Here is a 12694-nt window from a genome sequence, read left to right as displayed (position 1 = left end):
ATCCCATTTAGATCCATGTTTGTGTATTAAAATCCCTTCCTTCATGTGTTAGACTTATATACCTCCCCATAGTAACTACAAGTAATATAAAAGAACAGAGAACGTTGATGAGAGAATTTGTTGGTTGGATAATTAAGAGCCAGTATAGTATACTGAGCAAAATAGATTAGAGCCTCTTAGGTGTGTACAAAGGCTTACATGTCCATACCAGGTTTTTCCCGTGTTCTTCTCCAGCAGCAACTCCTCTTACTCTGTTGGAGGACACTTTCGAGGTTCCTCAAGCTTCAGGGCAGCTTGTTGGGCACTGTGAGGGGATGCTTCTGGAAAGGGGGAGGTATCGGAACCCCCCACTACATATGCAGAGCTCATCATGCGGCCCTTTGGATTGGGGCTATACATTGGGAACTGAAAAAGGTATTGGAAATGAAGTCTTGGAAACTACATTAAAAAAAAAAATATTTTCAGAGGAATCCTAGAGGGAGCAGAAAGTTAAAATAAATCAATAAATCTTGTCTTTAATTTACTGAAGAATGAACAGTGATGAGGACGGCCTTTGACAAATGCATATGACTAGAACAAATCTCTAGAATCAATGCAAGGATAATTCTGAAACCGGGGAAAACCATGGGTGTCATTGTCAAGTTCCTAAATAAACTGTTAAGAGAGGGGTCTCCCATTGTGGTTAATGGTACTGGAGTGCAAGCACTGATTTGGCTCCAGTAACACCGAAGAAAACATTTCTAAGTTATAATTAATTTTAGACCTCCATTCAATAAATAGTGGGTGTGTGGTCTTGCATAAAACAGATTGTCACCCTTCCGGGAAGTTGTATTTGTTTTAGAATTACTAAAGTTGAGTCGAAGTTGTGATGCAAGAAAATCTAAAAGTATTTCGATTAAGAATTATGGTTCATGTAATAAATAACCAGGTACACAAATCATTGCAACTTACAGTAGAATAGCTTCAAGGAACTTACTAGTTTTATAGTTCAGATGATCAAGAAAAGGACAGACTGGCAGAACTGGGCAAAAGAAAACAGATCTTGCTTGTTTAAAAATGCAGAGGGGTAGTTACACATTTATCAGACAATTCACATTAATTTGCAGAAAGTTTCTTGAGCAACTAATAAATGCAAAACTTTTAGCTAAAATGGAGAATTGAGATGCTTGTCTTCTGCTTTGGTGACACAAATTCAGTTCATCATAAGTATTTTAAGATGCATTAATCTGGATTTCTGTAAAACCAGCTTAGAGACTGTCCAAGAGACAAGTGTCTGTTGGACATGTGCAAGCGACTCTATATGCACGCTAGGACGTCCTATAACTCTTGCTGCTTCAGCTGTGTCAGAGGTCTGTGGTTTGAAAAATTGTACTGTAAAAGGCATTAGTACATGCTCAGAAGCTTCCCATATAGTCTTTTGAACCTGGGGCACAGCACTTAAAATGTAAAAATGGGGATGGGGAACCTATAGCCTTCTAGGTGTTCTACAACTCCTATCATTCCTGAACTTGACCATGCTGGCTGAGGCTGGTGAGAGGGAGTCCCAACAACATCTGGAGGATCACAGTCTCCCCATATTTGTGTCAAAGTTGTGAATCACTCAAATTCCTGTTTGAAGGATGAAACAGAAAAATCATATTGCTAAACAGCGTGGTCTTATTTACAAATAACTTTCAAGCATCTTTGCAAGCATCTCTCACTGCTCAACTTAATCTTTGATAGCAAGGACATAGCTGGCTGTTGTGTAGTTCTGAATTAAGGGACACTGCAGTATTTCAACTCAGTATCACTGCACAAGACAAGGGGTGGAATTAAACCTTGCACTCTTCTGATTGTTCCGTCTTCTGAAGCATTTCAGCAATCACCTCCTTCCCCTCCGCACAATGTTCTGGGGGTTCTCCCAGTTCTTCAGAGTGGAATTGGAGGAGGTGGCAGGGTGGTGAGGGGAAAGCCCTGTTGCACTACTGAGAGCCCTTGTGCTGACTTCTGCTAGCGTGCCGGTTTAGTTGAATCAGAAAGATAATTTGTTTAATGTGATTATAATTGAAAGACTCTTACATGTAAAGAAACACAAGGCCCCTATTATCCTATAATGATTATAAATGTTCTGAGGTTTTGTTTTACACTTACAGCATTAACAGAAAACAGTAAATTATCTTACTTTTTTATAAAAAAAAACCCCACATAAAATACAGCATGGCTATAAAATAAAAAAATAAGTTTAAATGATCCAAATAAAGCCAGCAAAAACCAGAATAATGTTCTAATGGTCCCAAGGCACCTAAACATGTTTCTAAAAATGAAAAGACTGAGGGAAGGATTTTTACCTGGCATCAAAAAAACTACAGCCTGGGAGCTAGGCAATTGTCTATGGGGAGGATATTCCATAACCCGGACACCACTTGCAAAAGGCCTCTGATGTAAAAATTACAGAGCTATATTTGTATGATTTTCTGTCTTCATCTTTTAGTCTCTTAAGTATTAAATGTGTTTCCTTTAAAAATCTCTAGAATGCTTAAAGTTACAATATGTAATTTGCATATTATGCACAAGCAATAATTACTCTGTATTTAGGTCTTTTTCCTTCTAATGCTTTGGAAATGAGTTCATAAAATATTGAATGCTTATTGATGACACAAAATTACTTTGTTGCAAAAATGTGTTGCATGACGTTGATTGTGCTGTATCTTTATGCATAAAACTAAGGTAAGATATGGGTGCATCAGAACCAATATCTTATTTAAAGCCAATAAGGAAGTGGCAAATAATTTCCAGTCTCTGAATATATTGATTAAAAGTACATTTATTTTTAACTTTTTAGCTGCTGTGAAGCTAGGGTGTACATAGTGTAAAACTTCTAGACCGTTAACATTTAGCTTAAAATTAATAACTTTGTGATTGACGAATTCTCTCTCCTGTTGTTTAGGTAATATTGTTATTGAAAACAAACCAACCCAAGGTTATACTCCTAATGTAGTAGTGGGACAAGTTCCTCCGGGAACAAACCACATCAGCAAACCTCCACCGCAAATCAATCTTGCACAGCTTCGGCTCCAGCATATGCAACAGCAGGTGTACGCACAACAAAAACACCAGCAGTTACAACAGATGAGGATGGGGCAGCCTGCAGGGCAGATTCCTCGCCAGCCAGGCCCACAGATGCTGCAGCAACAGGCAAGTTTCAGATGATCTAAATTAAGACACTCATTGTAGACACTAAAGTGCACCTTTGGCACTTTGAGTTCTACCTTACTCCACAAAGTTTAAGGTAGGATTGACAGCGCTGTCTTGTAAAGCACAAAGATGCATCTTCATTTACTTCACTTGGCAAAGAGGACTGCTTTTATCTCATCTTTTAAAATACATAATGTTTTGTAGCCTCCGAGGTTGATAAGTATGCAGACCATGCAGAGGGGAATGAATTGCGGTGCTTTCCAAGCCCACCAGATGAGAATGGCTCAGAACACTGCTCGTCTCCCAGGGATACCGCGCCACAACGGGCCCCAGTACATGATGCAGCCACACTTACAAAGACAAGTATATGCTGTGTGCACATTTTGTTTCCCATCTTTGATTCTGGACTTTTGATTCAGCTCGCCTTCTATGTATATATATCAGCTGTGAAACCTCTTTGAAAGGGACATCTACTTCCGTGTTGCTGGCTGTTTAAAGAGCCGCATAATAGGAATCTTGTAAAAATTTGGATATTACTAGCCACATGCAGAGTATTTAAGCTAATGGAGCATCTAATGAAATGCACTTGCAGCCATATTTTACCTTTCACAACTTTATTGCCTTTTGGCTGGATAACCAGCATGTTAATATGGGAATAATTTGTTACGTTCTCCGATTGAGGGGGAGTAGAAAGCTTGCAAAAAGGTTTTAAAAAGAAGATAAAAAGTTTATGCTTAAAATTTCTATGGAACCTTCTGACCTATAAAAAAGTGAATAAAATGCAAAATGTTTTAGAAGGTTTAAAACAATTATCAGCAATGGGAAACTCATGGAGAGAATTGCAGGAAAGCAACAAGCTTTGAAAATTTCCAGTTTTGCATAGGAAAGAGTTTGCTTCTTATCATAACAATATTTTCTCTCTTGCTTCCCCCTCTCCTTTGTCTTGGCAGCATTCAAACCCAGGACATGCAGGTCCCTTCCCAGTTGTTTCAGTGCACAATAATACTATCAACCCAACAAGCCCTACAACAGCCACCATGGCCAATGCGAACCGTGGTCCAACAAGCCCATCTGTAGCAGCAATAGAGCTTATTCCATCAGTAACCAACCCAGAAAATCTGCCTTCCTTGCCAGATATTCCTCCTATACAGGTTAGCAAGCTATATGAAATCAGTTGAAAGCTAATAATATGACATCATAATTTCTAGATACTAATTGTGTGTTTGATGTCAACACTTAAAAAACTGTATTGAAAAGGTACATTTGACTTGGGTCATCGTCTCATAAACTGACCAGAACCGTCTTGTTTTTCTAATCAGCTGTGAAACTCACTGGACAAATCACTGTGTCTCCTCCTAATCTGCTTCACTCTTTCATTTCATTTTACACCATTTAGTATCAGTATTCTTATTTAGAATCTTTTTTTTGCTGGGGAGCAGCATTTACGATTTTGGGAAGCTGTGTCTGAATTTATTCTGCACTGAAACTAAAATGCAGGAAATGTTTTCAGTTCAGCTGTGTGTCTTCTAAGATAGGGATTCCTAACTCATGGGCCACATGGCTCCCTCAAGATGTTTTTGTGTTCTCCCTTGTCATTTAATGAATCAGCACCCCCCATATGCTTCTGTGGGTCCTCCACAATGATGCCGCAAGGTTTTTTGTTCCCAGCCCACAAGCACATACACAAGGCTTTCCAAATGTGTCCATTAAAAGTGTGTTTTTAACTTCTAAAACACTTGTACTATCATGTCAAAATGTGTGTTTTATTTGGGGGTTTCACTTAATTACTTTTGTAACTCCCTCACAACCTCCCTAAACTGTGTCCTTACAAAAAGGCCACACAATCTTTTTCATTTGGGCCCTGCCCACTTTTACATGACATTCCCGTAGTGTTGATTATTGATGGGTCAGTGCTACCCTTGGACCTTACTTGAAGGAAAAGCCCTACTACAAAATAAATGTATTCTTGTTTAAAACTAGATCAGGTATCCTAAACTATTTTTGCCATCCGCCCTGATCAGCTTTAAAAAAATATGATATATTTTCCATTCTTCTAGTGGCAACCCTCTTAGTAATTTTGAAAGCATATGGTTTCTCCCTGTCTATGTTTATTGTCCTATATTTGAATAAGATAGTTAAAACATACAAATCAGGGCAACTTTGTGAGTAAAATATAAGGTGCAATGAATGAGTTCCGTAAGCAGAGAGTGGAAGTTGTTCTGAATGTAGACCTCTCTCTGACACAAACCTATGCATCAGTATTGACAACGTGAGTTTGAAATAAGCTTGCTTCTTAAAACTCATTGAATTCTAAGATTTTGCTACAATATTCTATGCTAAAGTTTATTAATAATTTGTAGGCGTGTCATTTCCTAGACTCCTTGATTATACATGCAGGAATATAGCAAATACAAATATGGCAAAATCTGTTTGTTTCCCCTTATTATGTGAGTAAGTGCTAGTGCTTTAAACTCCTTCAGTGAAAATACAGATGATCCTCAAGCTGTCATTTCTAGCATGCTGCATTTAGACTTGGCAGAATCACTGTGTGGCTGTCCTCCTTTATTTCAGCTGGAAGATGCTGGTTCCAGTAACTTAGATAATTTACTAAGTAGGTATATCGCAGGCAGCCATCTACCCCCTCAGCCTATAAGCAGTATGAATCCCTCCCCTGGACCCTCAGCCCTGTCTCCAGGCTCATCAGGTAAGCTGGGAAGAGGCAGTGGGCATCTGTACATATCTGATTAAATTGAGACCTGCTTAAAGCAACCAGCAACTTTAATAATGACTGCTCCAAATACTTTAAAGAAATTTGATGTTTCCAGTACATTTTCTCAGGTCTTAACATCCCTGTTTTTAATTTCATCCAGTTATTTCTAGTAACCTCTGCAATAATGCTGATGAGCACGTCTTTCTCTCTTCCAGTGTCTGTACCTTTTATGTAGCTGTGATTTAGCCCAATTTTTATGCATGAAATAATTTCCCCTTCATGAAATAACCTGTAAATGAGAGGGCTATAAAAAGGAGCACAGCAGCTCCTACCAGCTCACTAGAAAGTGTAACCCAGTCTGTGCAGCAAAAAGATTCCTGCTCAACAAGTCGCAAGTAGAAATAGATTTAAAACAGTATTATTGTGGCTCATGAGCCCAATAGTTTTAAAGTACATACCAGCAACTATTGCATTGTTGACTACAGGCTTTAATCCTGTGAGCGTTAAAATTAAGTTTTCTGTACCACCCATCGTCATTGTTTCCAAGGCAGTTTCCAGAAAACCAAAGCAATAAAATCACAATATCATAATATACAACAATAGTTTATAAAATGAGTGCAATTGTCATGGCTAGTGTGGAGCTGAACAGCAATCTCTTTTCATATCTGTTCCATGCTCTGGTGCTTCTGTACTATTTATATAGTCTTGCAGCTGTGTAATATTCTGTGCCAGAGTGCAATTGAAGTCCTGTTCTTGAAATTCATCTGCCACTGTGAAAATTCAGTCTAGCATAACTTGCCTATTTGTGCCACTGCTGTGGAATGTTGGAAGTAAGTGCAAAATCACGAGAGGAGGAGAAACTGGGTTTATAGACCTTTCTCTACACACCTGGACAAATGGCAGCACTAAAATTGCTCTGAATTATACTTCATACTTCACAGTGTGTAAGGTCTCTTTAAAAATGTATTGCTAGTAAATCAGCATTCAGGCCCGTTTTACTCTGCACTCCAACCTTTTCAGTTGTCTCTGATTATTCCCAGGGTTGTCTATATTAGTGTAGGTTCTCTTTAAATGTATCATATCTTTGTGGTTAATGTGCAGTCATTAATATTCTTTTATGATAGTTGCATCAGTATAAAATAATTGGGATTAGATATAATTTAGGGCTTGACTTAAGACGTAAGGAATCAGAGCAACTATTTCATTTAACGGGGGAAATTGTGAGATTAATTAATGTGAAATAACATTGAATGTAGAAGTTTTGAATTATTTTATTACCAGTGGTAATGTCTGTGCTGATACATAGGATATCGCTTGCATCACTGTAGATGTGCAGTTATACAGCTCATGCTGCTGGTGTAAACAATGATTCATCCTTCTTAGGTTTATCCAATTCACACACCCCTGTGAGGCCACCTAGTACTTCCAGCACGGGCAGTAGAGGCAGGTGAGTTGAATGGCTTCAAAACCAGCTACTAAGTTATTGAAGTGTATAGAGAATGAAATGCATATTACAAGATTTTTAAAAATCCCGTTTAAGAGGCACATTGAGGCTTTTAAAAATCATGTGCTAAAAAATATGGAAATTGTAAAGCTCCAATTTTGACCACTGCACCACATGAAGAGGAAATGCATTATATATTCTCTCGTGTTTTGATCGTTTACAGTTTAGGCTCTATGCACACACACTTTCTTTTGGTCTTTCAGCCGCCACTTCTATCCTCTACCACAGGGGAACAGAGTAGTTGACGACAGAACATGGGTGGCAGGGAGCCAAAACACCAATTAAATAGGGCCAAAGGATTCACATGTGTGTGTTTTGTGTGTATGTGTCTATATCTCTACATACACACACACATACCTTGCTTTGCTTTCTGAGCTGTTCACTGAGGCAGTTTCTTTCTCAGCATGGAAACTGAGCAAGCGGTTCATGGAGGAAGATTGCTCTTCTCTTCCCTGGGCAGCTGGGCAGGGGGACTCAGCCATGTCCCTTCTTCCCTGTTGCTCCTCTGTTTTTACCTAATAAATGTGGGGATCTCAGGAAGGGAAGGTTTAAATCTCCCCACTTCACAGTTTTCACTACCACCAATGCTGCTTAGCTGATCAGAAGGTAGTAGGTCAACTATGGGGAAACAGTGGCCTAAGAGGAGGTAGAACCTGTGGAGAGACTGGTAGATTCGAGGTTTCCGATCACTGCTGTACAGGTTAGGAGAACAGCCACTTGGGGTAAGTTCTAAATCAATGTTTAATAATATATATGCTTTTAAATTATATATAAAAAGGTTGATAATGAACCTCATGCTTTAGAGCCCTGTCTGCGTATGTTGAAGCAAAAGTAAGACCACCAAAGTTATTATTTATGCCTTACATAGCCTGTTGTTCCTGAATGTGAACTAGTCTGTTCCTATATGGAATGTAGGGGGCCAATGTGCAGCAAGGGGGCCACTGCCACTGTGGTGATTCTTAACTTCATCGTTGCTCCTAATCTAGAGGGTTGAAACATGAAGGGGAAATGCATGAAACGTTTGCTGAAAATTAGCACAATATGTGAAAGTACAATAAGAGGAATGCAGTATTGCGCTCTTCTGATAGTTCCATCAGTGAAAGCCTTTCAGCTTGCCAGATGGCATTATCCTCCCTTCTCCTCCTGCTGTTCTGGGGGTTCTGCTGACCATCACCACCCACCAGGCAGAGGGGAGAGTGCTGGGGAAGGAGAGGGAAGATGCATTATTGCAGGCTTCCTCAACCTCAGCCCTCCAGATGTTTTGAGACTACAATTCCCATCATCCTTGACCACTGGTCCTGCTAGCTAGGGGTCATGGGAGTTGTAGGCCAAAAACATCTGGAGGGTCAAGGTTGAGGAAGCCTGCCTTATTGTGTAAACTGAAGCCCCTGCGTTGGGGTTCTTGTAAGAGCTGTGGTTATTGAACATCTAAAAAAGCAAGCGTTGATGAGGAAAAATCAGCTCTGCATTCTTGAAAGGGAATTTCCACCTTACCAAACTTATAGAAGTCTTGAATTTCTCACTTTAAAAACAGTGCATGAAGTCAATGAAAGGGACTCTTCAGTGGTATACTTGGATTTTTGAAAGGTATGCTTTTTATCAGCAAAAAAGATCAGGAAACAAGACCCTAACTCCTCTAGCTAGAATGTTTAAATTTCAGTGAGCAATTTTTCTGAAATTTGAACAGCTTGTATATCTCTCTCAAAAGATTCTCCATACCAGACTCTAATGACAGAGGCAGATTTGATATTTAGGAAATACTGATTTTATGTTTGGTAAAGTGCTAAAAATCCATTCCCTCTCTAATTTTGAACCACTTCTACAGCTGTAAAAACCAACTTGGTTATGATGCCTCCTAACCAAGTGCTTTATCCACTTACGGGCACAATTGCTTTCACTAATTATATGGAATTTTTAATTATTTTAGTTCTAGCATTTTGAAGTGCAATTTAAAATGTGTGCTTAATCTCTTTGCTTTCCAGCTGTGGCTCATCAGGCCGAACTGTGGAAAAGAACAATATTAGTTTCAAGCCTGAACATGTGAAAGTTAAACAGGAACCAGGCACAGAAGAAGAGGTATGCAGTTACTCGGGACCAGTGAAGCAAGAAAAAACAGAGGATGGCAGGAGGAGCGCTTGCATGGTAAAAATCTATTTGTATGTTGTACAATTTATCATACAAACTATCAGCAAAGAGAACTGAGGGCATTTATATTTTATTGTTTTAGAAAAGTTGTGTTACTTCCCAAGCCTGCCCCCTTAGGGCTTGCCCAATTCTCTCTCTCCCTACATTGCAGTATTGGCCAGTGAGGTGATACAGGTGGGGCTCAGTTGCTCTCCTGGCTTCCCAACACCATGAGGGTCACTGCTTCCCTCCTCCTCCTCAGCTGTTATTGTGCAGTAGGTTACAGTGCTACTTTTCTGTGGCCAAGAGTGATGATACTATTAGATTTTTTATAATACGTTATAGAAAAAGTAGGCTTGTAGTCATTCCAATGCTCATTTTCTAACTCAGGAGTTATTTGGAGAGTTTCACATGGGACTAGTTTGAAACAGATTTGCCACGTCAGAGATGACCCTTCAAAATTAGTAATTTCTGGCACAGAGTAAGCAAGCAATACAGTACCTAGTTTCCATAGGAATTGTGTAGAGCCAATATTGCTGGGTTCCCATCCCCTTGCACAATTCAAAACAGGCCTCCTATTTCAAAATATTTTAAGCTTGTTAAAATATCTACCAGATATAGTGCACTGAAAACTGTACAACTTGTCTGAGAATTGTCTGCACATGCATGTGCATGTTGACATTTCCCTTTTGTTGAAATTCTTTGTTTACAGTCTACCCCAGCTTCATCTTTTAAAAAAAATGTTTTATCAATTTTTGAGAATGCAACTGTAAAAGGTCAGTAAGATGTACAAATCATTCAAAGAAAAAAAAAATGTAACTGTGACTTGTGATTCGAGGACCCGATCCCCACTTGGGGAATAAAAACACGTGGACACGGTATATTAGGTTAATGGGCAAGAAAAGGCCACAACTTTATTGATTACAGCATGTGAGAAGGTATTGGCTTAGGCATTGGACCACGGAAAATTGGACTCCACCCACTCGGAGAGGGGTGAGTCTGAAGAGGGGTTAACCACCAGTCGGAGGAGCCTGTTGATGCTAATACAACTATAAGCTCTCCCCTGATGTCACCGAGGGTCGTGCCATGGCCCCCCGCTACACAGGCATCGGACGGGATCCACGACCGCCGGATTCCTTTAACGGAATACCCAAAATTGAAGGGCTAGGCAATGGCCACACCTTACCCTCCCAAACAGCAACAACACATTCCAATGCCTAACCGCCAAATACCACCAAAGTTGTGACAGTTGCTTCGAGGTAGGCGAAAAAAACCAAGAGGCCGGTGCCAATTTGCCAATTGGAAAAAAACTCCTACCAGTACAGGTTTGAGAGACATGGAGGACAGATTAGATTGCCTATGTTATAATAAAGAAGGTAGGCAGGGGCTGAAGGGGGTGGGGAGCAGAGAAAGGAAGGTGGAAAAGGCAGCAGTCTCCTACCCAAGGCAATTTCTCACAGATTTTAATCTTTTGCTTTTATTTCAGCTTAGCAGTCCTGAGAGCAGCTTGACTCCACCACTTTCCACAAACTTGCATTTGGAGAGTGAATTGGAAGCACTGGGAAGTATAGAAAACCATGTTAAAACTGAACCAGCGGACTTGAGTGAAAGCTGCAAACAGTCCGGACACAGTCTTGTAAATGGCAAGTCCCCAGTGCGTAGCCTCATGCATAGATCAGCTAGATCTGGAGGAGAAGGCAACAACAAAGATGAAGATCCCAATGAAGACTGGTGTGCTGTGTGCCAAAATGGAGGAGACCTGTTATGTTGCGAAAAGTGCCCAAAAGTTTTCCACCTCACATGTCATGTACCCACTCTCCTCAGCTTCCCAAGGTATGAAAACATACAGGAACATTGAGTTAGTCACAGTGAGATAGCAGCATCAGCTATCTTCTGTCAGCCAACAGCAGGGATGGGAAGCCTTTTTCAGCCCTAGGGCTGTATTCCTTCATGGACAACCATCCAGTAACTGCCTATCGGGGTGGCAAATTTGAGGAGGCTGCATTTGCCTCAGTGTTTGCTATGCACCACATGTTTGTGGCATCTGGGCTGGGCCAAGCAGGCATGATTCTGCGTCTAGTAAGGAGGACAAGTATGAAGAGATCTGTTTCTAGGTTTCAACAGGAGGCAGTGGTGGGATCCACCTGGATTAGGTTTGGAACCTGCCGGTAAAAGAGCAAGTCACTGTCTTTCCCTACCTATCAGCTCCTACCAGTTGGAGGCGCTTTGTAGGGCAACTGATGGGCTGTGTAATTTCTGGGGACAGAGGAAGGATTGGTAGCGCTTTTGTCCTCTGCACATGGATCAAGGCGAGGTTAAATGTCAGTGTTAGACAAGAATAGGAACCTGTACAGTCTAGAGCCTTTGGGCTCCATGAAACTTTCCTGTTGGCTTCAATCCCTGAACATGCCAGGTCTTCCCAGTGCCTCTTTCCCATTTCTTGAAGAAATAGGATGTATGTAGGAAGAATGTAATTCCTGCCTGGAAAATGTGCAAACAGGACAACCATATAGGACCTGTGCATAATATAATTTATTCTAGTTACAAAAAAATGGATTTTCTACCTGTAGATTTTTCAGCACACTAGTACAAAAAAATGCCTGAATTTCTGAACTATATTTCCCCCATTTTTAGTGGAGACTGGATATGTACATTTTGCCGTGATCTTAGCAAACCTGAAGTGGAATATGACTGTGACAACTTACAACATAGTAAGAAGGGGAAAACTGCACAAGGTTTGAGTCCTGTGGACCAAAGGGTAGGTTATGGATAATACATTTATCTTGTTTTGGAACTGTTCTTAACTAAATGCTCTTGGCTTTTCTTCTGCTGTGGTCTCTTGACTTAGTTTATACTTTCATTTACATGGGTAACTTTACTATATATCTATATTTTAATTAGTAAGTGGGTGCATGTTGCTATAGCAGGGTTAGAAATGAAATTATTATTGGAGATAGTCCAGTTTTTAAATGGCAGTTGGTTTAAATATTTATGGCTATGTTGGGGGTCTACTCTAATTGTTTGAGCTTTCGCATCATGAACAAGAGATCAGAAATCATCTAGACTACTAGACTCCAAATAATCCAGATGACTAGAATGGATTGAAAATGTGACATTTTCACTTGGAGAAAAGGGTTTTTCCTAGAATTGACTTTTGTTTCCATTCTGATTGATTGATTGAT

At 40.0% G+C, this 12694-nt stretch overlaps 1 protein-coding gene across 7 annotated transcripts in view; it reads left to right on the top strand.

The window, feature by feature from the left end:
- TRIM33 (tripartite motif containing 33) overlaps window positions 1–12694 on the top strand; it is a 56589-nt gene that overhangs the window by 34533 nt on the left and 9362 nt on the right. For 2 of the 7 annotated variants that reach the window (XM_082226939.1, XM_082226942.1), the window contains exons 9-17: window positions 235–414; window positions 2927–3174; window positions 3379–3546; window positions 4125–4325; window positions 5746–5878; window positions 7268–7331; window positions 9371–9530; window positions 10999–11345; window positions 12147–12270. In XM_082226939.1, the coding sequence (XP_082083065.1) occupies window positions 235–414; window positions 2927–3174; window positions 3379–3546; window positions 4125–4325; window positions 5746–5878; window positions 7268–7331; window positions 9371–9530; window positions 10999–11345; window positions 12147–12270 (1625 nt within the window). The remainder of the gene's footprint in view (window positions 1–234; window positions 415–2926; window positions 3175–3378; window positions 3547–4124; window positions 4326–5745; window positions 5879–7267; window positions 7332–9370; window positions 9531–10998; window positions 11346–12146; window positions 12271–12694) is intronic. The other 5 variants (XM_082226944.1, XM_082226945.1, XM_082226940.1 and 2 more) reach the window with 4 other exon arrangements.

Source organism: Podarcis vaucheri, assembly GCF_965113315.1.
Source record: "Podarcis vaucheri genome assembly, chromosome: 6".
NCBI classification, from domain to species: domain Eukaryota; kingdom Metazoa; phylum Chordata; class Lepidosauria; order Squamata; family Lacertidae; genus Podarcis; species Podarcis vaucheri.
Note: the sequence above shows the minus strand (reverse complement) of the source record. Positions and strands in the feature narration are given on the sequence as shown.